This window comes from Glycine max, chromosome 19, assembly GCF_000004515.6.
Source record: "Glycine max cultivar Williams 82 chromosome 19, Glycine_max_v4.0, whole genome shotgun sequence".
In the NCBI taxonomy this organism is placed as follows: Eukaryota; Viridiplantae; Streptophyta; class Magnoliopsida; order Fabales; family Fabaceae; genus Glycine; species Glycine max.
In genome coordinates this window covers 47,038,938-47,054,439 of record NC_038255.2, presented here as the reverse complement: position 1 = coordinate 47,054,439, position 15,502 = coordinate 47,038,938, and the positions used below count along the sequence as shown (strand labels likewise).

General features: G+C 32.5%; 2 protein-coding genes across 4 annotated transcripts; both read left to right on the top strand.

Moving 5' to 3' along the window:
• Window positions 1-4,004: 4,004 nt before the first annotated feature.
• On the top strand, window positions 4,005-7,129 carry LOC100527389 (NADH dehydrogenase [ubiquinone] iron-sulfur protein 5-B). The gene is made up of 2 exons (XM_003554477.5): window positions 4,005-4,251; window positions 6,859-7,129. Exons 1-2 carry the CDS (start codon window positions 4,102-4,104, stop codon window positions 6,955-6,957), a joined length of 249 nt encoding a protein of 82 aa, XP_003554525.1. The 5' UTR covers window positions 4,005-4,101; the 3' UTR covers window positions 6,958-7,129.
• Window positions 7,130-8,879: 1,750 nt separating this feature from the next.
• LOC100796900 (pre-mRNA-splicing factor SF2-like) lies at window positions 8,880-14,762 on the top strand. 3 transcript variants are annotated; one of them, NR_183198.1, is made up of 16 exons: window positions 8,880-9,032; window positions 9,274-9,368; window positions 10,231-10,296; window positions 10,376-10,450; window positions 11,328-11,436; window positions 11,519-11,565; window positions 11,668-11,725; window positions 11,968-12,017; window positions 12,135-12,191; window positions 12,277-12,404; window positions 12,506-12,646; window positions 13,327-13,414; window positions 13,505-13,715; window positions 13,912-13,945; window positions 14,255-14,331; window positions 14,468-14,762. NR_183198.1 is itself a non-coding variant. In NM_001289365.2 (14 exons), exons 2-14 carry the CDS (start codon window positions 9,282-9,284, stop codon window positions 14,469-14,471), a joined length of 933 nt encoding a protein of 310 aa, NP_001276294.1. In that variant the 5' UTR covers window positions 8,880-9,032; window positions 9,274-9,281; the 3' UTR covers window positions 14,472-14,762. The 3 variants fall into 3 exon arrangements, 2 of the variants coding, with proteins under 2 accessions (NP_001276294.1, XP_006604719.1); NM_001289365.2 differs by lacking the exons at window positions 13,327-13,414; window positions 13,505-13,715; XM_006604656.4 differs by lacking the exons at window positions 13,327-13,414; window positions 13,505-13,715 and having other exon boundaries at window positions 14,255-14,321; window positions 14,468-14,703.
• The last annotated feature ends 740 nt before the right edge of the window (window positions 14,763-15,502 follow it).

Here is a 15,502-nt window from a genome sequence, read left to right as displayed (position 1 = left end):
GTACTTCCTCCAATATTTCATTTTAGACTTCCTGTTCCCAAATTTTTAATTTGGATTTAAGATATTTTATTTTACTCATAAAGGAGAATTTGATTAGTCTCTATCTCATCAATTTGAAACATTTACAGGGAACGGTGAAAACCTCTTAAACAAAAGCATGTCTAAACAATGAAAGAAATCACATTGGAAAAAATAAAAGGTATGTGCAACGTTGTTTTATATTTAAAAAATAAAATGATTTTTTTGTACATTATGAGTTAAACCGAAAAAAAGAAATGCATCTTGATTTGCTAAAAAAACAAATATCCCGAAGAACCTTTTCAATGGAAACAAGAAACATGGATCTTGATGAACGATGGAAAAAGAGTGTCATTGTACTCTTCTATTATTAGTTTTATTAGTTTTTTCTTTTTTACATTCTATTTTTGTTTTAGGCACCTATATATAGTATCAAAATTAGTATTTTATTACTTGTTTTCACTTGACATATCCAAAATAAAACGTTTGAAATGCAACATGATTTAAAACCAACTCTTAAGAATGAATTTTTTAATTTTCATTTAAAAAGTAAAAATTATGATTTTAATTTTAAAACTGAATCAGGATCAACAAAAAACTACATCTTCATCCGATTCAATTTTCAAGCTTTAAAGTTTTCTTTCTTTTTTAAAATTAAATAGATTTTAAAACTACATACCCATAACTGTGGAAGTGAGTTTAATCCACCGTTTTAGTTAAATGAAAAATATTTTTAAAAGAAAAAGTAAATTTAAAGTATTGACTTCTTTTTAAAATTATGATAAATTTTAGAGTAAATTTAGAAAAATAAAAGCAGAATTCTTTTTTTAATTTTTTTTTTTTTTTAAAAAAAAAATTAATAAATTTTAGAAAACTAAAAGTAGAAAAAACTGGAAATGCCACATAATTATAAATCTATTTTTAAAAATGGATTTTTATAATTTTAAAATTAACAATACAAAATTAATTTTAAAATCATTTATTTTTAAAAGTAAAAATTATGATTTAAAAAATTCTCATATTCTGAGAAAAAAGAAATAAAAAAAAAACAAATTTTAATATAAAAAATATAATAACGAAATAGTTGACGAGAAATAGTTAACTTTTTCTCCTTGTTCACTAAAAAAACTCATTCTTAGCGTCTTTTGAATTAATTTCCGATCCTGAAAAAAAATCTATGAGGATAAAAGTTTGATTAGTTGACGAGAAAAGATTTGGTCGTAAGAATGAAAAGGTGGAATTGTATAATAACAGGGTGTGGGATTCATGATTGATCACAGCTTTGGGAAACTACTAACTTGCATAAAAACTGATTTGGTGTAAATGGTGTACTACGAGCCTTTGCTTCAAGCGAAGGGAAAGGAAGGAAGGTCCAAAATAAATTACGAAGCTATTTAATTAATTATTATTAAACACCTAACGCCCACACTAATAGAGAGAGGCTTTTTGGTATGAGAAGCTGCTAGTGACTAGTGAGAGTGTTTGTTGGCTCCTATTTTGGACTTGTAATTACTTACTTTCCCATTCTGGTTTGTCGACTGAACTTATTCACACGTTACTAGTACATCCTAGGCTCAACGCAATCAAAGTTTGACATCATGAGGCCCATAAAAGCTGCATCTATAAGCCAGCTTTCAACTAAGCTAAGCATTCTTAATTTATTAAGAGCTATCACAGGACAGGTTATGAGAGACGCGTCTATCTCTTTCGTCCAAATTAAGTATATATATGCTAGTAAAGTAGAGGTGGCAGACCGTCTTCGTTCTGAGGGACTGCTACCTCTCATGTGAGGAAATCTTTAAATAGTGTCTCAGAAAAAATAAAACATTTAAGTGTGTCTCCTATTTTAGATCTAGTATGAGTTATATAATAATATTATATATGCAACAGATTATTCCGGATTTGAGTCAATACTCTTTGATAGATCAACCTAATTAGAACAAATAATATACATCCTCTCAATCTCAAACATTATAGAATAAAGAAACTAAATGTGTGAATTTCGGCTAAAAACAATTGGAGTACACCGAAGGGTACAAAAACAATTTCCTATTTTGATCTATCAATGTTATGTGCTAACCCCGTTTATCTTATGTACGAAGGAACTAGGATGTTACATATATAATATATAATTTCTATATTTTCTTTTTCTTTTCCTCCTCTTTTGTATGAATATTTTATTTATGTTGAAAAAAATCATACTGTCTTCACCTTTGAGGTTTGGTACTTGAGAGTTGTAGAGTGTTCTAACCACATCACCCGCTTGATCAAGCTACACCTACACTCGTATTCACCATGTCACCAATGGTAATGTTATTCTCAGGAGGAATCCCTCTTCAACTTACAGTGTTATCTTGGTCGTCCATATTTGATATGACAACCTATACTACTTGGGTAGGGGTCACATTCTCAGGATTCTAATTAAGAATGATCGATCTCTTGTAATTCTCTTCATTAATTACCTAAGGCAGGAGACACATTCATTCTAGACAGATAGAGAAGTTTTGCTCTGGACTCTTTGATTTTATTCATATCGCAACATTAACAGGCCAATCAATATTAAATTCCATCTGGGAATCGGTTTACTGAGAGTAACATCGAAGATAACCTCTAGTTTGATTTTTCTTGATTATATTAGGATTATTTTAAGATATTTACTTTATTTAATTTGCATTGTTGATGTAAATAAGAGAGAATAAACACGGGTGGTTGAATTGTCTTTCTAAATTTTTGCATATCTATATCGTATAACAAAAGGAATAGATATCTAAAATGAGCAAATAAACAAACTAGATGACTGCGAATAATATATTTCTTCTAACATACTTTTTTTATTGTTAAAATTTATTAAAAAAATATAATATGATGAGCAAAATTTGTTTTAAAAGAATAGTTCTATTTAATTTTTTAAAAGAGTGTATTGTTAACATTTACCTGAAATCAACGGTAAGAGTACAATGATTCATTGATTAGTTGTGAGAAAAAATGTTTGATTAGTTGTGAAGATTGAGTGTGAAATGCACTTATAAATAGGCATGACAACGGGGCGGGGCGGGTCAGGGTCAGGTTTTGTTTACCTCACCCCCGCCCCAACTCCCCATTTCCCTACCCGCCCCTGTCCCCGAAATCGACGGGGGTATATTTACATCCCATCCCTGTCCTTGATGGGGTTGGGTTTTCCCCACCCCGTTCCGTCCCCGACATTTTTATAAAATTTAATTAAAAAATATAATTTTAAATAAAACATAAAATTTAATTCAATACTAGCATAAAATTTAATCTAATAGTTTCATATTTCAATGTGTGATATATATTAATAATTAGCGGGACGGGTTCGAGTACTGTTTCGGGGTCGGGGATGGGAGAATCAATCCCCGCCCCGAAATCGATGTTGGTTATCGGGAAAAATCCGACCCCGACCCCGGTCAACTCGGATCTTTCCCGTCAAAATTGAGGCGGGTCCGGAGCAGGTCCCACGGATTCGGACCCATTGCCATGCCTACTTATAAATGAAAAAAAATGTTTAACTCACACGGAAAACCTCTTTTTGTTTTTCATGTATTCTAATCTTAATATAAGAATATCATGTATTCTAATCTTAATATAAGAATAGATGATAATAGTAGTATAAAATATATTTTCATTATTCATATATATATTTAATTAAATTTAAATTTATCAATTTAATTAAAAAAACAGCACGGTGAAAAAAAGAAAAAAAAATCAAATTTGTGTTTGAAAATATCATGCGATGATAAAATTGATCATAAAAAAAAATACAAAATTAATCTCTAAAAATATAAACAAATAAAATAAATTAATCATATTTATTAAATTAGTCATATGAGATTATTTTATTATTATTTAAAACAAGTTATATTTTTTAAGATTAAATTAACATTAACTTAAAAATTTAAAAACTAATTTATTATTAAATTACTTCAGCACTATTTTATCATGGATTTTGTATAGCTATTAAATATGAAATATTCCTCTTTTAGGAGCAATTTGTCACATCAACGAGAGAGCTGAGGAGAAATTGGGTGTAGAAACAGCGAAAGAGAAAGAGAGAGAGAGAGAGAGATGGCGTCGGGCTGGGGAATTACCGGAAACAAAGGTCGCTGCTACGATTTCTGGATGGATTTCAGCGAGTGCATGTCTCGCTGCCGTGAGCCCAAGGACTGTGCTTTTCTCCGCGAAGACTACCTCGAGTGCCTCCACCATTCCAAAGAGGTCTTTTCCTTAACCACTCCCTTTCATTTTTCGAAACCCTAATTTCTACTCATATGCATTCATTCCCCTCGTTTACGAACCCTATCGATTACGCGACTTTCACATCTTGTCTCTTTCATTTTACTTAGATCGACTTTTGTGGTTCAGTGCATTAATCTGACGGACTGAAGTTTGTCCTGTGTTTGGGATCTTAAATTATTTGATGATTCAATTTACTGTATTGAAAGGAGACATCTGTGGAAGTGTTTAAGCTAGAGTTGAATTTGCAAATTCCCTCTTCTGCTTATATCCACATCAAATGAAGATGAATGTGGCTTCTAAGAACTTCTCAAGAAGGAAGGAACTGGACTTACACCTCATTTATTTATTGTGAAAAGGAAAGTCCTAATAATAGGTGAATGGTAAGTGATTGAATTGGCCACTGTTACTGTAAAAAGTAAAACTTTTCACTATCTGTTGTAGTTGTTGTGGAATATCATTCTACTACAGCAGCATTAAGAAAAAACAAAAAAATTCTTTTAGCTCTGCGCTTAGAATTGATCTAAAACTAGTCAGATCTTTCTTTTTTCCCCCTTTATATTTGTTGCTCATCTGTAAAGGCATTTGGTTGTTTGAGAAAACATGTCCATTCAATAAGTTAGAGACTATGGACTTGGTAAAGCCTTACTGTTATCTTTTTTTTGTGTGTGTGTGTGTGTGCTTGTTACCTAATAGCAGTTTAATAAATCAACACGGTGAGTTAACTGAAATGGAGAGTTTCCTGTGAAAGGACTTGCAAACTATTGTAATACATTCAATTTCTTGCACTGCTAATTTCACTCCATTTATTCTGTGTCTAATGTTTGCCTCTCCCGAATGAAGCCATCAGGACATAGCGAGTAAAGTATGGGTAGTGATATGTCTGTATTCTATGCTTCCTGAGTCCATTATGCTCCAATTCAAATTTTGTATATTTTGCAGTTAACTTATGTTATATTTTGACCTGATTTTAATATAAAACTTTATTGGTGATTTTGAAGATTTCAACATACTGTTTCCTTTAAATCTTGAAATTTTATTTGCCTTTTCCCTGCAGCAATCATATTTTAATCTACATTCTATTTCAGTCTGAGTTCCCTATGAAAACAACATTGGGTTTGTGCTGACTACTTTGGATTCTCTGATTTCGTTTGTGTTTCTCTTTTATGACAACTATGTTCATTTTGTTGCTAGTGACCAATGGTATTTGTTGCTTAACAGAATTTGGCCATGGATTGTGAACTTTGAATTACAACTGGACTTTCAATATTTGATTTGACTGTAAGCCTTTGAAGTTTCTAAACTTAATTTCTTCTCTTACTTTCACAACATATTTTATCTATCTATTTTGTAGCTCATACGGTGGTTTTACTCAATTAACAATGGATAATGAGATATCAGTTGTTTGTTAGCTATTTAGCTGAACTGATTGGCTTAAAATTATTCATATAGTCAAGATACAACTCTGACAATGTATAATCATGTGGTTGACAATAAGATGGTGGTTAGTTTCTGAAATTTTATGCTGTTATCATATAATGCTGCTTAATCACATGGTTAGACACTTTGCTGTTCGTCCACTCCTAATAACTAATCTAGTGTATGAATTTCAAACTTCTGGTGAAAAATTACACAGGTTAACCATCGTTCTGAGTCATTATATTCACAACACTATACATAGTGGTATATCATTAATGAAAATATTAAATAAAATTTACAAGAGTGATAAAGTTGTCCCTTTTTTTTTTCTTGTTGCTATTATCTGGTTAAAGCCTGTTGTCTAATGTAGTCAAGTTTATCATTTGTATGGTTTGATCTAGTAATCAGGTACTGTGTATTATGTATACTCTTGGGATTGAATTGATTTGCTAATGGATAAAGGATTGGACAACACAGCAATTCTTATTCCATGTTTGGTTTCTAACATAGCCATGGGACATGACAAAACAAAAGATGCATCACAGCAATTCTGAGCCATGGGATAACCTTGTGTCACACACAATACCATTCAAAAATAAAAAATACCCAACCCTTTCTCTTTCACAGTCTTTGTCCTCCAACCTTTCATCCCTAATTCTCCCTCAAAATTGTTTATGCTATGCATTATCCACCAAATAGAAAATAGAACAAAAAGTCAAAAAGTTGAATTGTAACTCAACTATTTGTATTTTGCTGTTTATATAGTCCCTCGGCATCAAAAGCACACTCATGGAGTGCTTATTTTATTTATTTAAAAGGAAAACTCTTATGTTTGGGAGCAGTGAAGACGTTGCTTTTGGCAAGAATCAGAATATGGGGTGAAAGTTGTATAACTTGTTTGGGATACTAAGGGTAATATGGGAGGATTGAAAATTACCAGTGTTTAGCTTTTAGTATAAAGAATTCCTGATTACATAGCTATCCTATTTATAATGTTTTCTCAATGAAGCTTACTTTGGTGACAGAAGTATATACTGGTATTTGAGAATGCCATATTATTAAAAATTGTCAGTTTTACTTTGCCACTGATGAAAATTAACTTCCTTCTTCAGATACAAGATTTTGATAGGCTACTAAATTGCTGATGTTGATTTTGTTTGTTTAATGCAGTTTCAACGACGAAACCGGATTTACAAGGAGGAGCAGCGCAAACTAAGGGCTGCTACCAGGAAAGGCCAGGAGGATGGGGTTAATGAACATCATCATTAGAACCTGGAGTTAATTTTCAATCTAAGCTTCTGAACAATTATTTTGATAAAATGTTTGTGATTTGCTTGGATCGGTATTCCTGCATGTTCTGTGAGCCCATATTTTATACTTTTGATGTTGCGGGCTTCTTTTCCCTGTGCAATAAATTCAGAAGTCAACTTAGGACTGCAAATTTCACTATAAGTTTGCTGAGTGAATTTGGTAAATGTCTTTGAGATGTAAACATGGGTTAAAAGGATTGAAATTCTCTAAATGAAAAAGATCAACAAATTAAAATCTTGATTGTGAGGAAGAGCGTAGGACTACATTTCTAATTTTACAAAAAGGGTGGATTCATCAAAATCTTAAGAACAATGGATTAAGGCTAAATCTTCCCATGCTCTTCGTGATTATTATCAAGGATTCTGCTTTATCTCTCTAATTGAATATTTGAATAGCAATGTGTTTATTATTTTTGGTCTTAGTACTTTGCCAAATATTTATTTCTTCCTCGACGAGCAACACATTTAGATTAAAGTTTTTAATTTTAAAATTGGGTTAAACTTAAGTTTACTAGCTTAGTTTGTGAAAGTATATCAAATTTTGTTTTTCTGAAACTGAGTTTTTAGATAAGGTTTTACATTCAAACATATTTTTGGGAAGTAACCAAACCTGACCCCAAATTAATATTTTTCTCAAACATGCTTTTAGATACTTTCACTGAAAATTCAAAACACCCTAAATCTTATATCACCAAAATTCTAATATTGATGTGGTACCCAAATAAATAGTTGGCATAAGCATAAAACTAGCAGTGTAGTGTATAACAATTAATATGAATAACAACACACTAATATATAATGTATTTCCTCCAAATTCATATATAAGCAAAAATAACAAAAATTAGTTGACTTTAATTAATTTTTTAATTATGAGTAAAATATAAGGTTATTTTTAAAATACTCTTCATTAGAACCTGTTACCATAAATAAAAAAGACATTGAAAATAAAATTAAAACTAAAGGAAGGGTGTTTTAAAAATGATATTATTAAAAAAGATAAAATAAGTTAAATTTATTTATATATGAGTTAAAAGGGAATAGTTATTATTAATGTAATATCAATTTTTTATGAGAGTGTTTAATTAGTTATTTCTCAAAAAGTTACATAATAATAAAATATGATAAATCTGTATCTATAGTATATACTTAATCACGTGTTAATCGCACCTTCACAATACATTCTCACTGTACACAAAGTTATAATTATAAGGGATTATTAGTACATTGAAAATAAAAATAATTTCATTATAATTTATTAATCAATCACTTTGAGTCGATTTTGTTTGGTTACATTAATGTCGGGACTGAACTCCATTTTAATCCCTAAGATTGTAAGCTATGATTTTGTAACTTGCAAGTCATCGCTTTGGTTGTTGAATTTGATTCTTAACTTTATAAATTTGAGCATTTGTTTTAAATTGTTTTTTCATTAGCGTTCTTAACTACATAATGAAAATTTAACCCTTAAATTTAACAATACTTTCTTAAAGGAATTGTATGTATGCATTTTATCCTTGTTTTTTGGTTTTACCTTAGCTTGCATTAAGCTGTTCAATTATTCAGTAAAAAAAATCAATTTGTAAAAAAAATTAAATTATATATTATAAATTTAATTTCTCTTTTTTAACATAAGCACATGCATTATTTTTTTCTTTCTTTCTTCAACATACTCCCAAGATTATTTTTAATATAAGAACAGTAAATTATTTTTTTAATGTAAGATTTCATCCTTTTTTTTTCTTAATCCCAATATTTACATTTCCAAAATATATTTTTTTAAATTAATATTTAATTTTCAGAATATTATTATTTAAATTAAAAATTCGTATAATATACGAAAAATTTACTACTAAAATATCAAGAATCAGGCGTGACCATGGTCTCTCAAAGGCGTCGTAGTATAAGATTACACGCTTTTTGTCATCCAATTTCCCTCTCCCGTGTCGTGTCGTGTCTTCTTCTCTAAAATAAAAAACCCTAACTTCTGAACCTTTCACCGCATCGCCACCGATTCCCTATCTCCACTAATCAAAGGCGAGTTCCTGTCCCCCAATTACACACCTTATTGCTTCTTTACTCTAACTGCTTTGTTCCCCTTTTGCTGCGATATTTTTGTTCTATTCAGAATTTTAAATTTCTCGTTGAATTAGCTCTACTGTGGTTTTCATCTTCACAACATGGGTCTTATAATGGGCGCTAGGGCTTGGAAAATAATATTTAGTTTTTTAATTGTAGCATGCTGTTGCTTATTTTTCGATTTTTCTTTGTGTCGCAGAAAAGAAAATGAGTAGACGCTCGAGCAGAACTGTCTACGTTGGGAATCTACCCGGTGATATCCGTGAAAGAGAAGTTGAAGATTTGTTTCTGAAGGTGCTTTGATTTTTTTTTTGTTTTGTCTGCATTTTGATCTAAAATTTGGTACTTGCTGTAAGCTTAGGGATGTGGGTTACACCTAACTAGATAAGGGTTTCGTTTGGGATTAATATTACATGTATTTGGGATTGAAAGTCATTTGCTTGCTATGATCTATACCTACATTTCCATTCTTCTGTTATTTGAGGAGTTCGTTTGGTTTATATTTGTTAAAGTGGGGAGTGAACTCCATTTTAGTCCCTAAGATTGTAAGCTATGACTTTGCAAGTCATCACTTTGGTTCTTGACTTTTGTAAAATGTCATTCACTTTTGTCTTTAATGTCAATGAAAAATGTAGTTAAAACAACTCAAGTGAATGATGTTTTGCCAAGTCAGGAGGGACCTATGAAGCACCAACACCGACACGGACACTGGACACGACACGGACACGTGGACACCTGTAATGTCCAAAATATAGAACGTAGTACGGGTGTCGTGTCGGACACTGACACGGACGCGTGTCGGACACAGACACGGCAAGGGACTGGAGTGTCTGTGCTTCATAGGGAGGGACTATTGTGAGGGTATTGTGAAGTCAAGGGACTAAAGTGATTGTGGGCTTAAGTGATCAATGCTTACGGTTAAGGTGGTGGGTTAAAATTAAGGTATAGCAATGAATGGTAATTGCAGTAAGATACCATTTTTCATGGTCCCCTTTAGGACATTTTAGGTTGAATGTGCTCCTGATATGTACATGTGACTGTTAATGATTTTCTGTTGTATGTACCATGTGATTAATGTTTAGTGCAAATGTTGGTTCTTTCACTCTTTCATAATTATGAAGTTGGTTGTTGTTTATGCATAAATTTCACTTTGTAGTACGGACACATAACACACATCGACCTAAAGGTTCCCCCAAGACCACCTGGTTATGCATTTGTAGAGGTGAGTTTGGAGCCATTCAGTTTGTCATAAAATTCCATTTTTTCCACCCTCTATCCTGATTGATGACTGATTATTGCAGTTTGAAGATGCTCAAGATGCTGAGGATGCAATTCGTGGTCGTGATGGCTATGATTTTGATGGCCACCGGTTACGGGTTGGTTATATCTTACAACTACATGCTTTAATCTAAGTTAAGTAGTTAATAGCGCTGCGTTAGCAGTGAAATGTGAAAAGTGTTAGTGGTTTTGAAGCTTGTGCAACGTGATTCTGTGGTGTGACTCAGGTTCATGATAGCAATGGTTGCAGCCATATATTTTGGAAGATTGCGTTAGCTTTGCATGGAACTGGGCACGATTGCCATTTTCTGATAAAATCATTTTTTTCCTTTTTCAATTGCACTTGAATCAGGGGCGATTACCATTTCAGATTTTTTTTTTGAATTTTGTATCTTTTTTCTTATCTGTTTATATAATCTATTTTTCATCATTTAAAGTATAAAACTGTTCAGTTATGCACACATTCCCCCTCTCTACCACCTCCTTCATCAATTATTGTCTCTTCAAAGGAAAAGGATTTGTTTTTTGTATGCAACTAATTATGGTTTTGTAAAATTTTGTTAATTTTTTTAGCCCCCCTTCTTTAGTCTTTGGTAATGACTCAACTATCAATTCAGTTTTATGCAGTAATGCCCCCTATCTATTACTGTCTTTTAAAATAATTGTATATTTTTTTTACCCCGTGCCTCTATCGATTATTGTCTTTTAAAACTCTGTCCCAATTTTGATTTAAACCTTTTCAATTATGATCAATTATTGTTTTTTTTTAATCTTTCAAACCTTTTCACCTGCTCTTTAATTTTGTGTATTTTTCTATTTTTCAGTTTTTATGTGTATGATATAAAATTATAAATTATGTATATTGTTTTCTAGACTGCACAATAGTGGTTATCCTGGTATAGCGTATTTAGGGTGGCCAATTAGTAAGATGACTGAAAATAACTCACCAAGACTGTTTAACTTGAATCTTTATAGGTGGAGCCTGCCCATGGTGGGCGTGGTCATTCATCCTCAAAAGATCGGCACAATAGTCACAGCAATGGCCGAGGTGGACGTGGGGTATCTAGGCGCTCTGAATATCGTGGTGTGTAGATATTTGGAATAGTTATTAATTTTATTAGGACTATTTGGGTGTGCTCCTAAATTTTTCGTATATCCTTTTGCAGTTCTAGTCACTGGATTGCCCTCTTCGGCATCCTGGCAGGATCTTAAGGTGAGTTGTTAAACAGAGTTGTCTTCATTTCAGTTCTTTCAGATTATTTTTAGGGAGTTTATGGATAAATTGTCTCAAAACACTGATTTTCTTTAAATGCAGGATCACATGCGCAAGGCAGGGGATGTTTGCTTTTCTCAAGTTTTTCATGATGGAAGGGGTACAGAATATTTGGATGAAGTTTCTGGTTCTTAATAATACTCTATTGCTTGAATGTATTGGTAGTTTATCAGTTTTTAAACTGCTCTATTTTTCTGCCTCCTTAGTCCTTTCTTCTCTTGTCTCGATTCTTTTTTTGAGAGATGGCATTTGAGTATTTACAAAGAGTCTGAGTTTTTTTTTTGTTAGATTTTAGTTTATATTGTCTGCTGGATTCTTTGATGTATAATTATTGGCTTGCAGGTACTACCGGTATTGTGGATTACACAAATTATGATGATATGAAATATGCTGTGAGTTACTTATTTACATCTATGGACTATTTATTTATTTTAAAGGAAGCTTTGCACAATGTCATCTCTAATAAATACCTAAATAACTTTCAATTCTGGTATTTTGCTTTGCTGCAGATTAAGAAGCTTGATGACTCTGAGTTCCGGAATGCATTTTCCAAGGGATATGTTCGGGTATGTCATGAATTTGATATTTTGATTTATTTATTTTGTAGTGCATGTTACTTATACTGATATTTTTCTCTTTATCTCCATTTAGGTGAGGGAATATGATTCAAGGCGGGATTCTTCTAGAAGTCCTAGTCATGGCCCATCTCATTCTAGAGGAAGGAGCTATAGCCGCAGTCGTAGCCGTAGCCATAGTTACAGTCGGGACCGGAGCCAAAGGTCTTTGCAATATGTATTTTAAATTAAAAATCATTCCTTATATTAAGATTCATTGTTAAACTGTTGATTTTTTTCTCAATCAATTTCTTGTATTTATGCAGCAAATCTCCAAAAGGAAAGTCTTCACAGCGTTCACCTGCTAAATCTCCAAAAGGAAAGTCTTCACAGCGTTCACCTGCTAAATCTCCATCAAGATCTCCCTCTCGTTCTCGCTCAAGGTCAAGGTCCCGTTCGTTATCAGGGTATGAAATGTTTTGAATGTGTTTAGTTTTTTTTGTCTAGTACTATTTGTCTGGTTACTTATCTTTCAAAGTATTTTTTTATTGGTAAAATTATTTCGTATGGTTGAGCTACTTGATCCCTTTACTGATCTATTTAGAGTTTCTTAGCCTCTTCAGTATTTGCAGGGATGAAAAGGGCCCACTTGAAGAGGCATTTTAATAGATTGCACGTGGCTAACTTAGGGAATTATGAGTGATGATAATTAATAGAATAGGAGTAAATAAGAGATTCAATCATGAATTTATTAAGTTAAAACATATCCTATAGCAAACTTTTAGCATGAACAAACTTAATTTCATTTGATTTGTCTGGCTGAGGTCATTTGTTTAACAGTCTGTTGTTTGTGTTGAAAGGCATCAAAGGCTGGAACTTGTTTCATTTACACCCTTCTTTCGTTGAAATTGAAAGTCATCAGAACCTTGCCTGTAAACAAATTATTATTTATCATTTTTTCTCTATGAACTTCAGATTCAATAATTTTCCAGACACAAAACTGTTGCTCTCTTCACATTCCCTCCCTGTCAATTTTTCCCTGTCTTTCTTTGTTCGTGCGAAACTTAGTGAAACTTGCCTCGGTGTCGGAGTGTTCTCTCAGTTTCCTTTTTGTTTTTGTGAAGATTCCTATGTTTTTTTTTCTTAGATATGGAAACTTGCAGCATACTGGAAATTGGAAATTAGGATCTTGGTGGGATTTGGTTCAATTGTCTGCAACTCATTTTGTTGTGGAGGTATGATATTTTTTAGAATGGGCGACTTTGGATACCTTCACAGTACATCTGTTCTAATACTTTTAGCATGTAAATGTCCATGGGTGCTAGATTGGGAACCAAGGAGATCATGGATTGCCATTTTAGAGCTGGATTGTGTATAAAGGCAATTGGATTTGAAAATCACCACCAATGAGCAATAGGGACTATCTGGATTTGCCAAGCCAATAGGATGCACTATCTGGATTCTCTGGATTTTGTGGTGCTGTAGGGAAGATTTCTTTTCTCCCGATAATTGGTGCCTTAATGTCACACTGAGATGGTCTATTTTCATTACTTTTCCATCAATGTCTATTTTTTTTGTCTTCTCTTTGTTAGTCTGTTTTATATTTTATGATGCTTGTTTTTACCTCCTTGGATATGTTAACTGTGACATGGGAGAGGCATCAAGGCTGTCGGATCAATTTGATAAGGGAACTTGTGGATTTTAAATTCTGTTGTTTGTGGAACTTTTGCAGATCACGGTCCAGGTCCAGGTCTCCATTGCCTCCGGTGAGTGAATTTTCTCAACATCGATTGAACATTATTATATTGAATGTCTTGTCTTGACTGAGTCAGATGATGTGATTTGCATAATAGAATGTGTTGCTTGGTTTTTTACTCTTTTAAGCCATGTATAATGGCAAAACATGTGGGCTTTTTAACATGGTGAATTCTTGTGGCTTCAAAGAAATTTTGGTATTACTGTGGAGGGTGGGTATTGTATAGTGCGTTAGAAAGCATATTTTGAAGTTTTTCTGTACAGTTTTGGTACACTGGGTCAATCTTATGCCTTCCCCAATTAATTGTGTTCTTTGCCAGCGTAATAAAAGCCCCAAAAAACGCAGTGCTAGCAGGAGTCCAAGTAGGAGCAGGAGCAGGAGCAAGAGTTTGTCTCGGTCTCTATCTTAAATTGCTGATATTTTTCTGGATGATTTTACCTTTGCGTTCTTTGGCTTAGTCAATTTAAATTTTGTTTGGGTGTTGGATTTATACTCAAACTTGTTTTGATTTAATTGGGCCTTTGTCTGGCAGGTAAGCTCTGATTGTTGCAATTGAAGAAGTTGTGGATGATGGTGAGTGCTACCAAGTTTTTCTAGTAAAATTGACATTAGCCAAAAAAGGCATTTGGGTTTTATATTTGATCTTCTTTTTAATTGAACTTGAGACTTCTGACCTATTGGCGTCTTAGTTTTAATATTGAGGATTTGAAGGACCCTAGATTTCTGTAATAGACTGTTAAATGTCAAAAACATGTGCTATTTGGTTAATTATGCCAGTTTATTTGATATTGTCTTATATTTATAAGTATAATTTGGTTTTCAAAGTAGTTGTTGGTTCAAGTGGTATTGGACTCGGTCTATTTAAGTAAAGGTCTCAAATTCGAGTTTTGTGGATGAAAAATCAGTGATTGGAAGGATGGGTGAATCTCACTAAAAGTGATAAGCTAAGTTTTCCGATAGGGATTAATCATCGGTAAAATCAATAGATACTTTGAATCAATAATATAGTTACTAAAAAAAAATTGGTTTAAGTTACTTAGATGATAACATGCTATGATTGATTAGTTTTAAATATTGACCTTTTATGTATGATTGAATGGTTTGAATTTACAAATGTGAGATGAATGTATGATATAGAGAAGTTAGAGAAGTATTTTTTGAGGGTTAAAATTAAATTGTGAAGTTAGTTATGTTTATTTATATGAAATGGTTAAAGATTTATTTATTTCTCTCCCTTGATGAGTCCCGGTCCCCCTCTACATTGTGTGTGTATAATTTCACACTTTATTAAAAGACCCGAAAACTTTACTAGTTGGATTTGATTTGAATAACAATAAGAGTCCGTAAGTTTTTTTTACAAATAAATTTGGGATAATAAACTCGTTCGAACGTGTAGGCGAAATCCTTATATTTAATTGAGTCTCTGTTTCTGCCCACCATGGTCCTTGTCTAAACAAATTTTGTATCACTTTTTTATCTCCCATAAAATGCTTCTATAATCCATTTACGTTTTGATCAATCGAGTTTTTCTCTCGGGGTTATGTTCCATATCTATCTCTCTATATAA

Excerpts from the sequence above, each read along its gene's own strand:
- LOC100527389 (XM_003554477.5), top strand. The coding sequence starts at position 4,102 with ATGGCGTCGGGCTGGGGAATTACCGGAAACAAAGGTCGCTGCTACGAT. Across the intron at positions 4,252-6,858 it reads GCCTCCACCATTCCAAAGAG|TTTCAACGACGAAACCGGAT; the intron begins GTCTTTTCCTTA and ends TGTTTAATGCAG.
- LOC100796900 (NM_001289365.2), top strand. The coding sequence starts at position 9,282 with ATGAGTAGACGCTCGAGCAGAACTGTCTACGTTGGGAATCTACCCGGT. Across the intron at positions 11,566-11,667 it reads CATCCTGGCAGGATCTTAAG|GATCACATGCGCAAGGCAGG; the intron begins GTGAGTTGTTAA and ends CTTTAAATGCAG. Across the intron at positions 11,726-11,967 it reads AGTTTTTCATGATGGAAGGG|GTACTACCGGTATTGTGGAT; the intron begins GTACAGAATATT and ends ATTGGCTTGCAG.